The 15789-nt window shown below is 40.6% G+C and overlaps 1 protein-coding gene across 1 annotated transcript in view; it reads right to left on the reverse strand.

Annotated features, from left to right (window-relative positions):
* The window catches only part of LOC126475391 (ubiquitin-conjugating enzyme E2 S), a 73062-nt gene that overhangs the window by 20337 nt on the left and 36936 nt on the right, over positions 1-15789 (reverse strand). Inside the window, exon 2 of the mRNA XM_050103227.1 lies at positions 5472-5619. Within this exon, the coding sequence (XP_049959184.1) occupies positions 5472-5619 (148 nt within the window). The remainder of the gene's footprint in view (positions 1-5471; positions 5620-15789) is intronic.

Genomic DNA, 15789 nt, shown 5'->3' on the forward strand with positions numbered 1-15789 from the left:
TGGCAGGTCGATAGACACACAAACATACACACAAAATTCAAGCTTTCGCAACCAACGGTTGCTTCATCAGGAAAGAGGGAAGGAGAGGGAAAGATGAAAAAATGTGGGTTTTAAGGGAGAGGGTAAGGAGTCATTCCAATCCCGGGAGCGGAAAGACTTACCTTAGGGGGAAAAAAGGACAGGTATACACTCGCGCACACACACACATATCCATCCGCACACACACAGACACAAGCAGACATTTGTTAAGGCAAAGAGTTTGGGCAGAGACGTCAGTCGAGGCGGAAGTACAGAGGCAAAGAAGTTGTTGAAAGGCAGGTGAGGTATGAGCGGCGGCAACTTGAAATTAGTGGAGGTTGAGGCCTGGCGGATAACGAGAAGAGAGGATATACTGAAGGGCAAGTTCCCATCTCCAGAGTTCTGACAGGTTGGTGTTAGTGGGAAGTATCCAGATAACTCGGACGGTGTAACACTGTGCCAAGATGTGCTGGCCGTGCACCAAGGCATGTTTAGCCACAGGGTGATCCTCATTACCAACAAACACTGTCTGCCTGTGTCCATTCATGTGAATGGACAGTTTGTTGCTGGTCATTCCCACATAGAAAGCTTCACAGTGTAGGCAGGTCAGTTGGTAAATCACGTGGGTGCTTTCACACGTGGCTCTGCCTTTGATTGTGTACACCTTCCGGGTTACAGGACTGGAGTAGGTGGTGGTGGGAGGGTGCATGGGACAGGTTTTACACCGGGAGCGGTAACAAGGGTAGGAGCCAGAGGGTAGGGAAGGTGGTTTGGGGATTTCATAGGGATGAACTAAGAGGTTATGAAGGTTAGGTGGATGGCGGAAAGACACTCTTGGTGGAGTGGGGAGGATTTCATGAAGGATGGATCTCATTTCAGGGCAGGATTTGAGGAAGTTGTATCCCTGCTGGAGAGCCACATTCAGAGTCTGATCCAGTCCCGGAAAGTATCCTGTCACAAGTGGGGCACTTTTGTGGTTCTTCTGTGGGATGTTCTGGGTTTGAGGGGATGAGGAAGTGGCTCTGGTTATTTGCTTCTATACCAGGTCGGGAGGGTAGTTGCGGGATGCGAAAGCTGTTTTCAGGTTGTTGGTGTAATGGTTCAGGGATTCCAGACTGGAGCAGATTCGTTTGCCACGAAGACCTAGGCTGTAGGGAAGGGACCGTTTGATGTGGAATGGGTGGCAGCTGTCATAATGGAGGTACTGTTGCTTGTTGTTGGGTTTGATGTGGACGGACGTGTGAAGCTGGCCATTGGACAGTTGGAGGTTAACGTCGAGGAAAGTGGCATGGGTTTTGGAGTAGGACCAGGTGAATCTGATGGAACCAAAGGAGTTGAGGTTGGAGAGGAAATTCTGGAGTTCTTCTTCACTGTGAGTCCAGATCATGAAGATGTCATCAATAAATCTGTACCAAACTTTGGGTTGGCAGGCCTGGGTAACCAAGAAGGCTTCCTCTAAGTGACCCATGAATAGGTTGGCGTACGAGGGGGCCATCCTGGTACCCATGGCTGTTCCCTTTAATTGTTGGTATGTCTGGCCTTCAAAAGTGAAGAAGTTGTGGGTCAGGATGAAGCTGGCTAAGGTAATGAGGAAAGAGGTTTTAGGTAGGGTGGCAGGTGATCGGCATGAAAGGAAGTGCTCCATTGCAGCGAGGCCCTGGACGTGCGGAATATTTGTGTATAAGGAAGTGGCATCAATGGTAACAAGGATGGTTTCTGAGGGTAACAGATTGGGTAAGGATTCCAGGTGTTCGAGAAAGTGGTTGGTGTCTTTGATGAAGGATGGGAGACTACATGTAATGGGTTGAAGGTGATGATCTACGTAGGCAGAGATACATTCTGTGGGGGCTTGGTAACCAGCTACAATGCGGCGGCCGGGATGATTGGGTTTGTGAATTTTAGGAAGAAGGTAGAAGGTAGGGGTGCGGGGTGTCGGTGGGGTCAGGAGGTTGATGGAGTCAGGTGAAAGGTTTTGTAGGGGGCCTAAGGTTCTGAGGATTCCTTGAAGCTCCGCCTAGACATCAGGAATGGGATTACCTTGGCAAACTTTGTATGTGGTGTTGTCTGAAAGCTGACGCAGTCCCTCAGCCACACACTCCCGACGATCAAGTACCACGGTCGTGGAACCCTTGTCCGCCGGAAGAATGACGATGGATCGGTCAGCCTTCAGATCACGGATATCTTGGGCTTCAGCAGTGGTGATGTTGGGAGTAGGATTAAGGTTTTTTAAGAAGGATTGAGAGGCAAGGCTGGAAGTCAGAAATTCCTGGAAGGTTTGGAGAGGGTGATTTTGAGGAAGAGGAGGTGGGTCCCGCTGTGACGGAGGACGGAACTGTTCCAGGCTACTCACCATATAGAGGAGATGTTGAGTAATAGACACGTACAGCAAAGAGATTGCTATAGATCTGAGCTTTCAGCCAAAAGGATTTCTTCTAAACAGAAAAAAAATACACACACATGCATGCACGGTTGGTCGCGCAGAGCAGATGTTGAGTCATAGACAGGCCCGATAAAAAGATTGCTGTGGTTGTGAACTTTCGGCCAAAAGGACTTCTAAACTAGAAAATGCACACTCATTCACACACACACACACACACACACACACACACACACACACACACACACACACAAAAAGGACAACTCACAACCTCTAGCCACTGAGGGTAGTCAAGACAATGCCTGTGTGTGAATGTTTTGCTTGTGTGAATGAGTGCGCATTTTCTAGTTCAGAAGTCCTTTTGGCCAAAAGTTCACAACCACAGCAATCTTTTTATCGGGCCTGTCAATGACTCAACATCTGCTCTATATGGTGAATAGCAATCAATCCTTTTCATAATAGATTACAAATTCAGAATGAATATTGTCCAACCCTGAGTTTCCATTGTTTGTTTCCACACCTAGTGTGCTTCAGTGTTATTGATAGCCATACCATAGTTGCAACCACAATGTAGGGTATCTGAGAAGAGATCAGACTAAGCTGTGGATCTTTAAGAGGGGCAGCCAAACTTTTCAGTAACTGCAGAGGCAACAGTCTGGATATCTGACTGAACTAGTCTTATAACATTAGTCAACAAGATTTTCCTATGCAAACAGCTGAAAGCATGGGTGTTACTGGAAAAACTGGCTTTCTACAGATCAGAGTAGGAAAAATTCAAAGCCTTAAAGGGTATATGTATTAGAGAATTTAAAAAGAGAGATTGATAGGTTGAAGTTAAATATAGTGAGAATTAGTGAACTGTAAAGGCACAAAGAACATAACTTCTGGTCAGGTCAATACAGGGTTATTCACACAAAATCAAATAGTAGTAATGCAGGATTAGTTCTAACAATGCATAAGAAAATAGGAATGTGAATAAGCTAAACAAATTATTGTAGCCAAGATAGAAATATAGTCAACATCCACCACAGTAGTAGTAGTTTATATGTCCACAGGCTCTACAGATGAAGAGATGGAAACAATGACTGAAGAGTGAAAGAAATGACTGATAGTTACGAGGGATGAAAATTTGATTGTGACAGGGGACTGGAATTCAACAGTAGGAAAAGGAAGAGAAGAAAATATAGTGGGACAACATGGACAGGGAGGAACAAAAGAAAGGGGTAGCCAGCTGACAGAATTTTGCATAGAGTATAATTTAATACTTAATTGATAGCACATCATTCCACAGTCATGGAAGATAACGGAATATATACACAGTAAATAAACTTTAAGACAATATTAGTGAAAGAGAAGAGGAAGTAAATGAAGATTAGATGAGATAGGTATGATATTGCAAGAAGTATTTCACAATGTACTTTAAGACCTAAGTAGAAACAAGCCCCCTGCAAGACCCTCAGAATGACCGAGATCCTACACAAAACAATTCCACCTGTTGTGCAAAATACATGAATTGTTTGCAGAAGAATGGGAAAGCTTGTACAGGTTGACCTAATTCTGAACAAATATGTGACACGCGAGGAAATATTGGCCATATAACTTAACTTCGAAGATAAAGGTAAACCTATGTTTATAGCGTTCGTAGATTTAGACCAAGCTTTTGACAATACTGGCTGGGCAAAATTCTTTCAAATTTTGAAGATTATGGTGATAAAATTGCACCTTGAAAACAGTTTCCAAGATGTACATCAGCAAAACAAGGATAATGGCAGGTAGCCAAATTGAATCAGGCCATACTGAGAGAATCTAATTAGGAAATTGTAGACTAAAGGTTGCAGAACTTTTTGTCATTTAGGAAACATAATAACTTATGATGGTCAAAGCAGAGAACATATAAAATGCAATCCAGCAATAGCAAGAAAACCATTTCTGATAAAGTACAATTTTTTAAAATGGAATATAAATTTAAATGTTAGTAAGCTTTTTTTTAGAAGGTATTTGTATGGAGCACGGCTCACATCTCCACTTCCAATACATGCCACATGCATCCACCCAGCACATAGTCTTGTCCGTCACGGCAATTCTACGCTGTCATAAGTAGGGAAACACGTGAAAGCAGAAATGTCAAATATCAAGTCTGCTGTAACTTTAGCATAGCTCCTTATGTGAACATGAACACAAACCAGTTGCCCATACAAGTAAATGGCCACCAGCCAACTTAGTTCTTTCCCAAAGTTGACAACATGGTTAATGATGACTGTCTTTCAAAGGCAGCTTTACTATCCGTACTATCTAGATGTCCCCTCAATTTAACTTCACTGACTGCGTAGGTGAGAATTGCCAATAGAAGACATCTTTAGTTCGATGAAACACACTTATTTTCAATATTTTCAAGGTCAGTCCCCCCCTCGTCTCAGTTCTGTATTACTCCCCCCACCCCCTTCCACGCAATTCCCACTGCATGAAGGTTGGGCTCGCCAGTACCACATTCCTATCACGTACTCCTTACTGACTCTACAACTGCAGCCAACATCCTATTTTTTCTTGACCCCTCCCATCTTATTTGTTCCTCTCAGCTGACACAACCCGTTGCCCCAGTTGCGCTGTTCCAATAGGACAGAATGTGAGTTCATGTTTGAATCTATTAACTCCATAAATGCACATTGTCTTTATCTTGTTGACGTGCCTGTTGACCATTCAACCTCACAACTACAAAAATGTCTTAAGTGGTTCCCTTTACTCATTTCACTTCTAGTTTTGCAAGTTTCATTTTTAGTGTCTATTCCAAAAATTTATTAGACTATTTGGCATGTAAAATCTTAAAAGAACGATACAGTGAAAAACTTATAACATGCTATTTCCATAAATCATTTTCCTACAAATTCACTAATAACACATTCTCTTTAGCCTCCATGTGATCATCTGGTTCTGTAAGCATGTATCTGGTGTTTATCTGTTTTATTTTAATGTTGCTGTGGGCCAGTTTACAGATATACATTTTTTGCTATACGTAATATTACCTTATGTACCTACAAACAAATCATAACATCATTGCTTTTAAGTGTTAGTATCATACCTGGGCCTTCAATGTATGCTTGGATGTCAGTTACATCTTCATCATTAATATTAACTCTTATTCCTTCTGGAGGGTCATTAGCTAAATCATGAATCTCCTTGGCAACACGTCTTATTATCTGTGGTGATAAATTCTCCACATTTGACATCTGAAACAGCAATTACATACTTTTTGTATAAGTGTGCAAAAGTGTGAGCACGCAGTAAAATGTAAACAAAAGAAGTTTGCTGGAAATAAAAGGCCAATACACTACAAAATGGTAAAACAAACAACATTTGAACAAGATGAATTGCATACAAGAAATAAAGATCTTTAAGAAAAAGGATGACGCCAGACTATTGAGTCATTAGGTATGGATCTGTTTCAATATATTATATGTCACCCAACTACATTTATGAATGACAGTACCACAAAAATAACTCGTACTGACTTCAGTATACCTTCGTTCCAAATTACATTTTTCAAACAAAATACTGTACCTTCCAATTCAGACCTCCATGTTTAGTAACAGTAACAATATTAGCACCCATTTATTTAGCTTTTTTGTTTGTGTGAAGTCCCAATGAGAGTGAGCTCATCACAAACGAAGCTTTAAGTTAGTTTTTACAATACAGAAACAAACCAACCTCATTATTGTAAAACAACCTACTCAGGTAGATATATGTTGAGTAGTATCAAACATTACCTTATACTGAACAAAGAACTATTAAAACTCTTAATTTATCACAGTACCAGTCACTGTGATAGGGTACAGTCACCATAACAGGGCACTAAAACACAAATATACAAAAATACTGCTAAAAGCATGTTATTAAAATTTATAAATTGCTTCAAGTTGAATGACACTTGCAGCCCTCTACCACAAGAAGGCTACAAATTGTATCATTAACAGGGTTGTGTGTAGTGTAATTATGTTGGTGCATGAGAAATAATGTGCTGTAACTGAGTTTCAAATTCAAAGAGTTCGTCCACACATAGAGCAAGTCTCCTTCAGAATAACAATGCCACACCACACCCAAGTGCTGTGACATCTGCAACAATATGATGCCTTAGGTTACTATCACTGATCGTCTTCCATACAGTCTCGAATTGGCCCCATCCGATTTTCATCTGTTTCCAAAACTTAAATAACACCTTTGAGGACTTCACTTTGATAGTGACAAAGCAGTGCAAGCGGAAGTGAGGTTGTGGCTCTGTCAGGAAAGTAAAATATTCTACAGTGACAGAAACAACAAAGTGGTCTCTTGTTGGGAAAAATGTGTTCATTGACAGGGTGATTATGTTGAGAAATAAACATGCAGACACGATGAATAAAGATTTAAAATGTTAATAGCATTTTTTCCCCGTCTTAAATGTTAATATTTTAGGCTAACTCATTTACAATTACAAGCAATATGGTTCTAGTTACAAAATAATGTTCAATTGATAGGCTGCATACGAAGCTGTAGTTTATATTATGAACTTTCAATTTCTTTATAGCCTCCGTTCAAAACATGACCTAAATATTAATGAAAATATGTTAGGTTTTGGCATCACATGCGACGTTTTGTCAGAATGTTATGCTGAAGAGGAACTGTCCATATTTTAAAGCACTGATTTCTTGCATGAATGCACTGTTTCAGAACAATACTATTTCAGAAATTCTTTTCAGACTTCAGGTCACACCAATAGGCTTTCGACTGAGCACTTATCAGTCACTGTTATGCAGTTACTGCTGGTTACTGAGGTTTACTACAGTACAGCCATGCAATCTGTTGTGGACCTCGTATCTGGTTCATTATGGCCTAAATGGTAGTCATTAGTTAACATTTGACATGGTAAGTCATTGCAGCTTATGGAGGTCAAAGTGCTTGATAGTGCTGGAAGCCCAAGATGATTTTACTGAACTGCAATTTTTTTGCTACAATGAAACTGTTTGAGAAAGACAAAAACAATCAGTTTGAAGTAAAGCATAGTAGTATTATGGTATTGCATAAAATTTATCACATGACAATACACATGAACTACAAAATAATGTTCCTCTTACAGGTATGATATAGTAATTCTTTTCCATAAATTACTGCTACACAAATAGGAGGGCCTTTTTTTTCTTTTTCAACCTCCAATCAATTAGTATATAAGCTACATGAGCAGCAAGAAGTGGACATGCACTGTAGGCTACTGCACAATTCTCGCTCTACACACTACACCATTGCTGACCTCAAGGCATCAGCCTGCATTGCACTACAGCCACATAAACATGGCTGCCATCATTGTTGCTCCCGCTAAGTGTGAATTACGAAGTGTAATTTGGTTTCTGTAAGCAGAAGGGAATAGTGCAACAGAAATTTATCGGAGAATGAGCCGAGTGTACAGTGATAACTTCATGACTAATGGTGTTGTGCTTGAATGGTGACGAAAGTTTAAAGATGGCTGAAATGACGTGCATGACGAATAGGGCCAAGGACGCAAGTCTGTCGTTACAGCCGACCTTGTTCAACGAGTTGATATAATGGTTAGAGAAAATTGTAGGTTCACCGTAACTGCTTTTTCTATAGAAATTCCGGAAGTTTCAAGGTCTGTCGTACACTCTATTGTTATTGAACATTTAGGCTATAAAAAACTTTGTGCTCATTGGGTTCCAAAAATGTTGACGGATGCACATAAAAGTCACCGAATAGTGTCAGTTTTGAATTTCCTTGACCATTATCACGGCGAAGGAGAGAATTTTTGAAATCAATTGTTACTGGAGATGAACCTTGGATCCAATAGAACAAACTGGAAACAAAACGACAAACATGACAATGGATGCATCCAAATTCACCAAACAAACCAAAAAATTCAAATAAACGCTCAACAACAGAAAGGTTATGGCTAATGTGTTTTGGGACCAAAAAGGTGTGTTGTTTGTAGAGTTTATTCAGCCCGGAACCACTATCAATGCAGCTGCTTATTGTGAAACTTTACGATGTCTGCGGAGAGCCCTTCAAAACAAACAAAGAGGAACATTGACTTCAGGAATTGTGTTGACCCATGGCAACGTTCGTCCACACACTGCTGGCACAACCCAACGGCTCCTTGAACAGTTGCAACAGGACATTCTCGATCATCTGCCGTACAGTCCAGACCTGGCACCCAGCGACTTCCACCTTTTCCCTGAACTGAAGACGTGGCTAGGAGGGCAGCACTTTAAAATCAACAAAGATCTTCAAAACAACATCACTGCTCATTTGAAATTGTTGGTGGCAACATTTTTTGAAGAGGGTATTGCAAAGCTCGTCCACAGGTATGATAAATGTCTCAATCTTTTTGGTGATTATGTTGAAAAGTAACCATAAGTGTACAAAACTTTTGATAATAAAATAATAGTTTTCTAGGAACTTGCCTTTTATTTATAGCCAATCGAATTTTTTTTTTAAATCCCTCGTATTATTCATTCAAACAAATGTTTAAATAATTTACTTTCCAATACAGTGTTTCTCCCAGGCGCTGTAGGATTGTCAAAGTTTTATTGTCAGTAATGGAATGAGTCACCTACATACACACAATGCCACTTTGAATTATCTTATGGATTATTACTTATTTCTAAGTTTTTATATTGAAAGTGGAACCTGCTGATAGTACTGGATGGCAAAGGAAACGGTCATGTCCTTTTTTTAAAAAAAACTATCTTGGTACTGGCCTTGAGTAAACTACAAAAAAACAGATCTGGATGGCTGAAAGGTAATCTGAATAATTTTTTCTCTCTAAAGTGAGTCCAATGTCTTAACCTCTACACTATCTTGTTCACTATTAGCATAGGCATTAATCCAAATTTAGAAAGGGGAAATTTAAATATGGTGTCTGGCAAAGTTTTGTACTTCACCCATTCCTGTTCTTGACATGTCATTATTTACTCTTCAAAAAACTGTGATGGGTTGCCAACGATACAAGTATATTGACAAAGGGACCAAGTACATCCATACTGAGAACAGAGGGTTGGGCTTACAAATGGTTCAAAGCAATCAACAGAACTTATAAACGCCAGTGGATATCGATATGGACGCAGTTTAGCTGGTGTGGGTCTCATGAGAGAGTAGTGTGATAAGCTGTCACAGACTGTGTGTGCAATGTGTTGTATGAGCAGAACCAATGACCAATCACTATCGACAATGATAGGACAGGGCCATCATTTTTTATGCCCATTGCAACGACCTCAGGCCTGGTTTTTGCCTCACAGGAAGCTCCTGTGGCACTGTTCTGTATCCAGTTTTCATTTAACAGAGCACGTTTTCTAATGGCAGAGATGGAATAACCAAGAATACAAACATTTTGTTTGCAATGGGCAAACTTTGTATGTTTTTTGTCTGAAGGTTGTGAGACTTAACAAGTTGGTACTCCTCTATCTATCATGTTTGCTACTTCCATGACTGACTAAATTTTTTCCGATTTTTCATTATATTTTCAGTAGAGCTGCATACAAAATATAAAAAATGTACACGAATATGTTAAAGTGTTATTTAGGCAAAGTTCCACATTAATTTACTGTTCAGATGGTTCTACCGAATTTTCTGATTGCAATGATGCATTAGCCTTTCGAGAAATTAAAACTAACTGAAAATTCTAATACAGTGCATGGAGATTTTTGTGCTAACAAGCACTCTTTCTGAGAACATACTTTAAATTACTTGAAGCTAATTAACTCATAATAATTTCAACTGCCAATTTTGCCCTGGTGTGTGTTAGATTCCAACTTTTGATGCTATACTTATGTTGCTGTATTTGTTGCCGAGTCAAATGACTTCTCATTAATCAATTAAGCCACTAACTAAGATTCTGAAAAATTTATTATAACATAAAATTATTTTCAAGATGGATGCCATACTCATAGTTACAGTATTCCCAATGATGAATCATAACAGGGTTTTGTATACTTTTATAACTTGCTAGCCTTCAACGTTCTTCATAAACCAAACAACTGTCAAATTTTCACAATTCATTCGAAACAGTGAAACAGCTGATTTTCCAAAACATTATGTAGTTTCCAAGATCAACAAATATATGTAGGTCAGTCTTTCACATCCCACCCAAAAATCACCAGTCTGTGTTCGGACAGGAAACATTAACACCTACCTTGAAAGAGAGAATGGTCTTTTCTTTTTATTTATTTATTTTATGGTTTTAACTGCGCAAAACTGCTACTGTCATAAATGCCCAATCAGTGGCTTAGGGAAGGGTAAAAAACCGAAAGTTAAATCAGCAGCAATGGGAGCAAAACTCAAGGAGGGAAACTAAAAACGAAAGGAAAGCGTAGAAAATTACTATTGAAGGGGGAGTTCCCCAAAAAGGAGCTTCAAATGACCGATCATCTCACTGACACAGATAAACTCAAGGATGCGATCGGCTGAGAACGTATCATCTGCTAAAAGGGAAGGTAGATCAGGCAACAGCTGTAATTGGACGCATAGCGGATTAAAATAAGGGTAGCGAAGTAAAAGGTGTTGAGAGCAGTGGGGAAAAAGCGGTGGAGGATCGCCACTTAAAAGATGTCAATGGCTAAAAAGACAGTGCCTTATCCAAAGTCTAGTTAAAATTACCTCTTCTCAACAACGAGGCCAGGAGGAAGAGGTCCAAGCACAGGGAAGAGATCTGACGTCCCGTAATTTGTTATCGGGAAGTGTAGACCAATGTGTGTGACATGAAAGAGCAACACAACGACATAAAACGCTCTGTAGATTGGCAAAGGGAACCATGTGAACAGTGGGCCGAGGAAGAGAGACTGCAGCCTTTGCCACTTTATCGGATGCCTCATTTCCACGGATACCAATGTGCCCTGGGATCCAGAGGAATGTCACCGAGACGTGCAGCAAGTGGAAGCAGTCCCGAATCCGGTGGACCAGAGGGTAGACGGGATAAATGTTGAGAAGAGAGCTGAGTGAATCCGAGGATACAATATACTGTGGTCGCTTATGGCGACAGATGCACTGGACAGCCTGGAGAACAACATGAAGCTCCACAGTAAAAACCGAACACTGGTCGGGAAGCTGATATCTAATAGGGGCATCCCCAACAATATAGGCGTCAGTGTAAATAAACATGGTATCCTCCGTTTGTGCACATAGAGCAGCAAATGCCGAATGATAAAATATCAGAGGGGTACTATCTTTGGGAAGCTGACAAGGGTCACGGAGAAGGCAGGTCTGGGGACGAAGCCAAGGTAGCGCCATAACCCTATTTGTCCAGAAAGTTTTAGGAAAGTGGAAGCAAGGAGAAAGTAGCAGTTGACGGAAGCAGACTCCTGGTGGTAGTAGAGAGGAAGGGCGGCCTGTATACCCTAAATCCAAGGAAGCATGGGCGGGGAGAGGAAAGGCAAGTGTTGGATGAGCAGGCATGGAAGACAGATGACTAGTGCAATGACTCAGTAGGACAGCCCGCCAATTGGATAGCAGAGGTTCGACAGTGTAAAGGCTCTCCATGGGGCTGGTGTAAAAAGCTCCAGATGCTAAACGCAATCCATGGTGGTGGACAGAGTCGAGACGCTAAAGAATAGATGACCGTGCAGAGGTATAAACTATGCTTCCATAGTCCAATTTCGTGTCACTAAGGTGCAATATAGGTGGAGGAGGATCACTCGGTCCACTCCCTAGGAGGTACCACTCAGAACACAGAGGGTGTTGAGGGATCGCAGACAGCGAGCCAACAGATATGAAACATGGGAAGACCAGCACAGTTTTCTGTCAAACATTAGTCCTAAGAATTTGGCAACGTCCGCGAACGGAAGGTAGACAGGGCCTAGAGGTAGGGAAGGCGGAGGAAACTCCATATGACACCAAAAATTTACACAGACGGTCTTACTGAGACAAAATCAGAATCCGGTTTCGATGCTCCATGAGTGGAGGTGATCGAGACATCCTTGAAGACGTTGCTCAAGAAGGCTGTTCCATTGAGAGCTGTAGTAGATTGTAAAATTGTCGACAAAGAGGGAGCCCGAGAAATCAGGCAGGAGACAACCCATAATCGGATTTATGGTGATGGCAAACAGTACACTTACCATGGAGCCCTGGGGCACCCCGTTTTCTTGGGAGAAAGAACGGGACAGAGTAGTGTCACCCGCACCTTAAATGTGCGCTCTGTCATAAATTCACGACTGAAAAGGGGTGGACGACCTCGAAAGCCTCAAGAGAACAGTGTGCGGAGGATGCCTGCCCTCTCCAAATCAAAAAATATTGCTATCGTTTGGCGTTTCCTGAGAAAATTGTTCATGATAGAAGTGGGGAGGGCAACAAGATGGTCAACTGCAGAACAACGCTTTCGGAAACTGCATTGGGCAGGTGTTAAAAGGTTTCGCGACACCAGCCACCAGCCTAAACGGCAATTCACCATACACTCCAAAACCTTACATACACTACTCATGAGAGATATGGGGTGATAGCTACTCGGGAGATGTTTGTCTTGTACAGGTTTCAGAAAAGGAATGACGATAGCTTCCTACCAGCTACTGTCGGTCCAAAATCAATTATAAAGGTGAAGAAGGTGACGCAGACTATGGTATGATAAATGCAGCAACATCTGGACGTGGATGTCATCCGGTCCTGGGGAGGAAGAGCGAGAGGAAAAGAGTGTTGGAGTTCCTGCTTAGAGAAAACAGTATTATAGGGTAATTCCTCGGAAATGAGACATTTTTTGTCATAATTAAAATCTTCTTCCACTTAATCGTGTAGCATGTCATATTGAAGCTCAGAATGTGTAGTTTCTGAATTTGGCAACACTGCAACAATAAACTTAGCGTGAGCTATACAATAGAAGCCTAAATATAAACAGTAACATTGCCTTGCATAGAAGCCATTATTGGCATTTTCAGTGAACTAAAACGTCTTTACTCCTATATTAAATATATTTTACATGTGGTATGCTATATGGTGAACTCCCCAGTCAATTAATGTAGGTTTTTTCACAACCCATTGACTATTATGGTGTGGGCAGATAATAATCATTGTAGCTTTGACGTCGGTGTTATGTTAGTCGCCAAACACACAATTTTTTCACATTTGTGCTGTGATTTCAGCTTTTTTGAGCTATTGTATCCATAAACATTAGGACAGACATCCAATATAGCATACTAAGAAAGGGGATGCGTAATATGCTTCTACAAACTCTAATAGTAGGCGTGACAAACGTAACAGGTATTTTGCGACTCACATAACCTCCATTATTTGTTACATTAGTCACTGGCTATACCGACATTTTATCTGCCTCACTGGAAATAACAGTTTAATTTTACTATTTAATTTCAAACAGACAATATTAGTGTGTGTCAAAAATAACGTATAAAATATTTATGACAATTAATAGCCTACTTTTTTCGGTAGGAAAATTAGTTGAAACGTGCATCATTGGCCACAATGGCTCCAATGACACCAGCAGAACGGGAAAGAAGAAGTCGAGCTAAGCAAGATCCACAGAAGAAGGAAATGGAAAGTCAGAAAGCACGTGAAAATATGAAGAAACTCTGAGAAATTACGAAAGGTAACAAGAAAATTCAACAAAAGGAGAGGGATGCTTCAAGAATCCGTACGAAAAGAATGAGAGAATGCCGATAACAGGCTTCTGATGAAACAGCATCTCCTACAATGTCAACAAGTTCGTCTGAAATATCACCATACAAAAGTGCTCGGTCACTACAAAGAGCTGTCAGAAAAGTGAATGAAGATTTACCCAGCAGTCATTGAAAACGAAGAAAAGTGATAACGAAATTATTTTCAACAGGTTTATGTAGCATCTCTCTGTGTAACACAGTGTCAAGACATAGATCAACTGCAATCACTGAAGAAACTAAACAACTTGTGCAAGTTTTCTTACGCAGTGATACAATTTCACGCCAGCTGCCTGTTAAGAAAGATGTGAAAGTTGTCAGGGATGCACAAACAAAGACAAGCATGCAAAAGAGGCTGACGATGTTCAATCTGAAGGAGGCCCATTTTTGTTTAAAGAAAAGTACCCTGATGTGAAAATAGGACTGTCATTGTTTTGCCAACTGCGTCCACCAGATGTTGACTTGTTTGGCTCTTTGAGACAAGAAGTGTGTTGTTATTTATACTGTGAGAACTTTGAAGTCCTTCTTTGCCAGATCCATTTGTAAACAAGTGCAGAAACATCCACAAATGGCTTTGTACATTCTATTGTGTGTAATATGCATAACAAAAACTGTATGATAGGAATGTGTCACTTGTGCTTACCTTCCAAACAATTAGTAGACACCTTGGAGTTCAGAGTGCAACAGTCAACTGAAGAACTTGAGAACTGCAAGATTCAAGTCATTCAGTGGGATATAAGGGGTGCAATTGTGAACCAAGAATGGGATCTTCTTGAAGCAAGAGATGAACTAACATCTCAACTCCAGAAAGTAAAATTACACCTATATAACATATACCGACAGGCATCAGAATTGCAGAAACAGAAAGACTCTCCCCAGCCAGGAAGTGTGATATTGCAAACAGACTTTGCTGGAAACTATTGTATAAGACACCAGAGTGAAGTAATGGCAGCACACTGGAACAACGATTGTGCTGTGACAATATATACTGCAGTCATACATCATCGACCAGATTCTACCGAGGATGTCAAGCATCAGTGTTATTCTGTGATTTCAGATTGTACCAGTCACACATCTGCAGAAGTACAGATCTTTAACAAAGCCATCATAACACATTTTGAAGAGCACTTCAAGACAGTTGAAAAAATTACAGTATGGAGTGATAGAGCAGCCAGTCATTTCAAGAACAGGTATTTCATGGCAGCTATGTCGGCGTGCCCAAAATATTCTGCTTGGAACTTTTTTGAATAGTATCATTGTAAGAGCGCACATGATGGTGTGGGTGCTGTCGCATAAAGATATGTGTGGAGGTGCGTCCTCCGAAGGTGGCGAGCATATTTCGAATGCTACAGAGTTCTATAATGTTCTTGTTGCTGGTAATTTGAATATGCAGGTCCTGTTTGTCACCGAGAGTGACATGCAAGAAGAAAAAAGTGAACTGAGTAACTTTTTTAAACATGTAGCTCCTGTCCAAGGTATCAAGGGAGCGCATTGTGTGAAATGAGTAGGAAATTTGCAGGTTTTGTTGTATGAAACCACAGCAGATGTGGTTGCCATATCTGATAGTGTAAGATTTTAAACTGTCACTCTTCATAATAGCAAAGATGATTCAGATAGCAGTATTCCCCAAGAAAGTAGTGAAGACTTTAGTGATGTCCTAACATTTAGTAATTCTGATTCTATAGAACTATCTGTACATGACTGGTGCATTGTTCAGTATGATAATCAGAGGTATCCTGGAGAAGTTGTTGAAGTGGATCCTGAGGA

Source organism: Schistocerca serialis, chromosome 1 (assembly GCF_023864345.2).
Source record: "Schistocerca serialis cubense isolate TAMUIC-IGC-003099 chromosome 1, iqSchSeri2.2, whole genome shotgun sequence".
Classification (NCBI taxonomy): Eukaryota; Metazoa; Arthropoda; class Insecta; order Orthoptera; family Acrididae; genus Schistocerca; species Schistocerca serialis.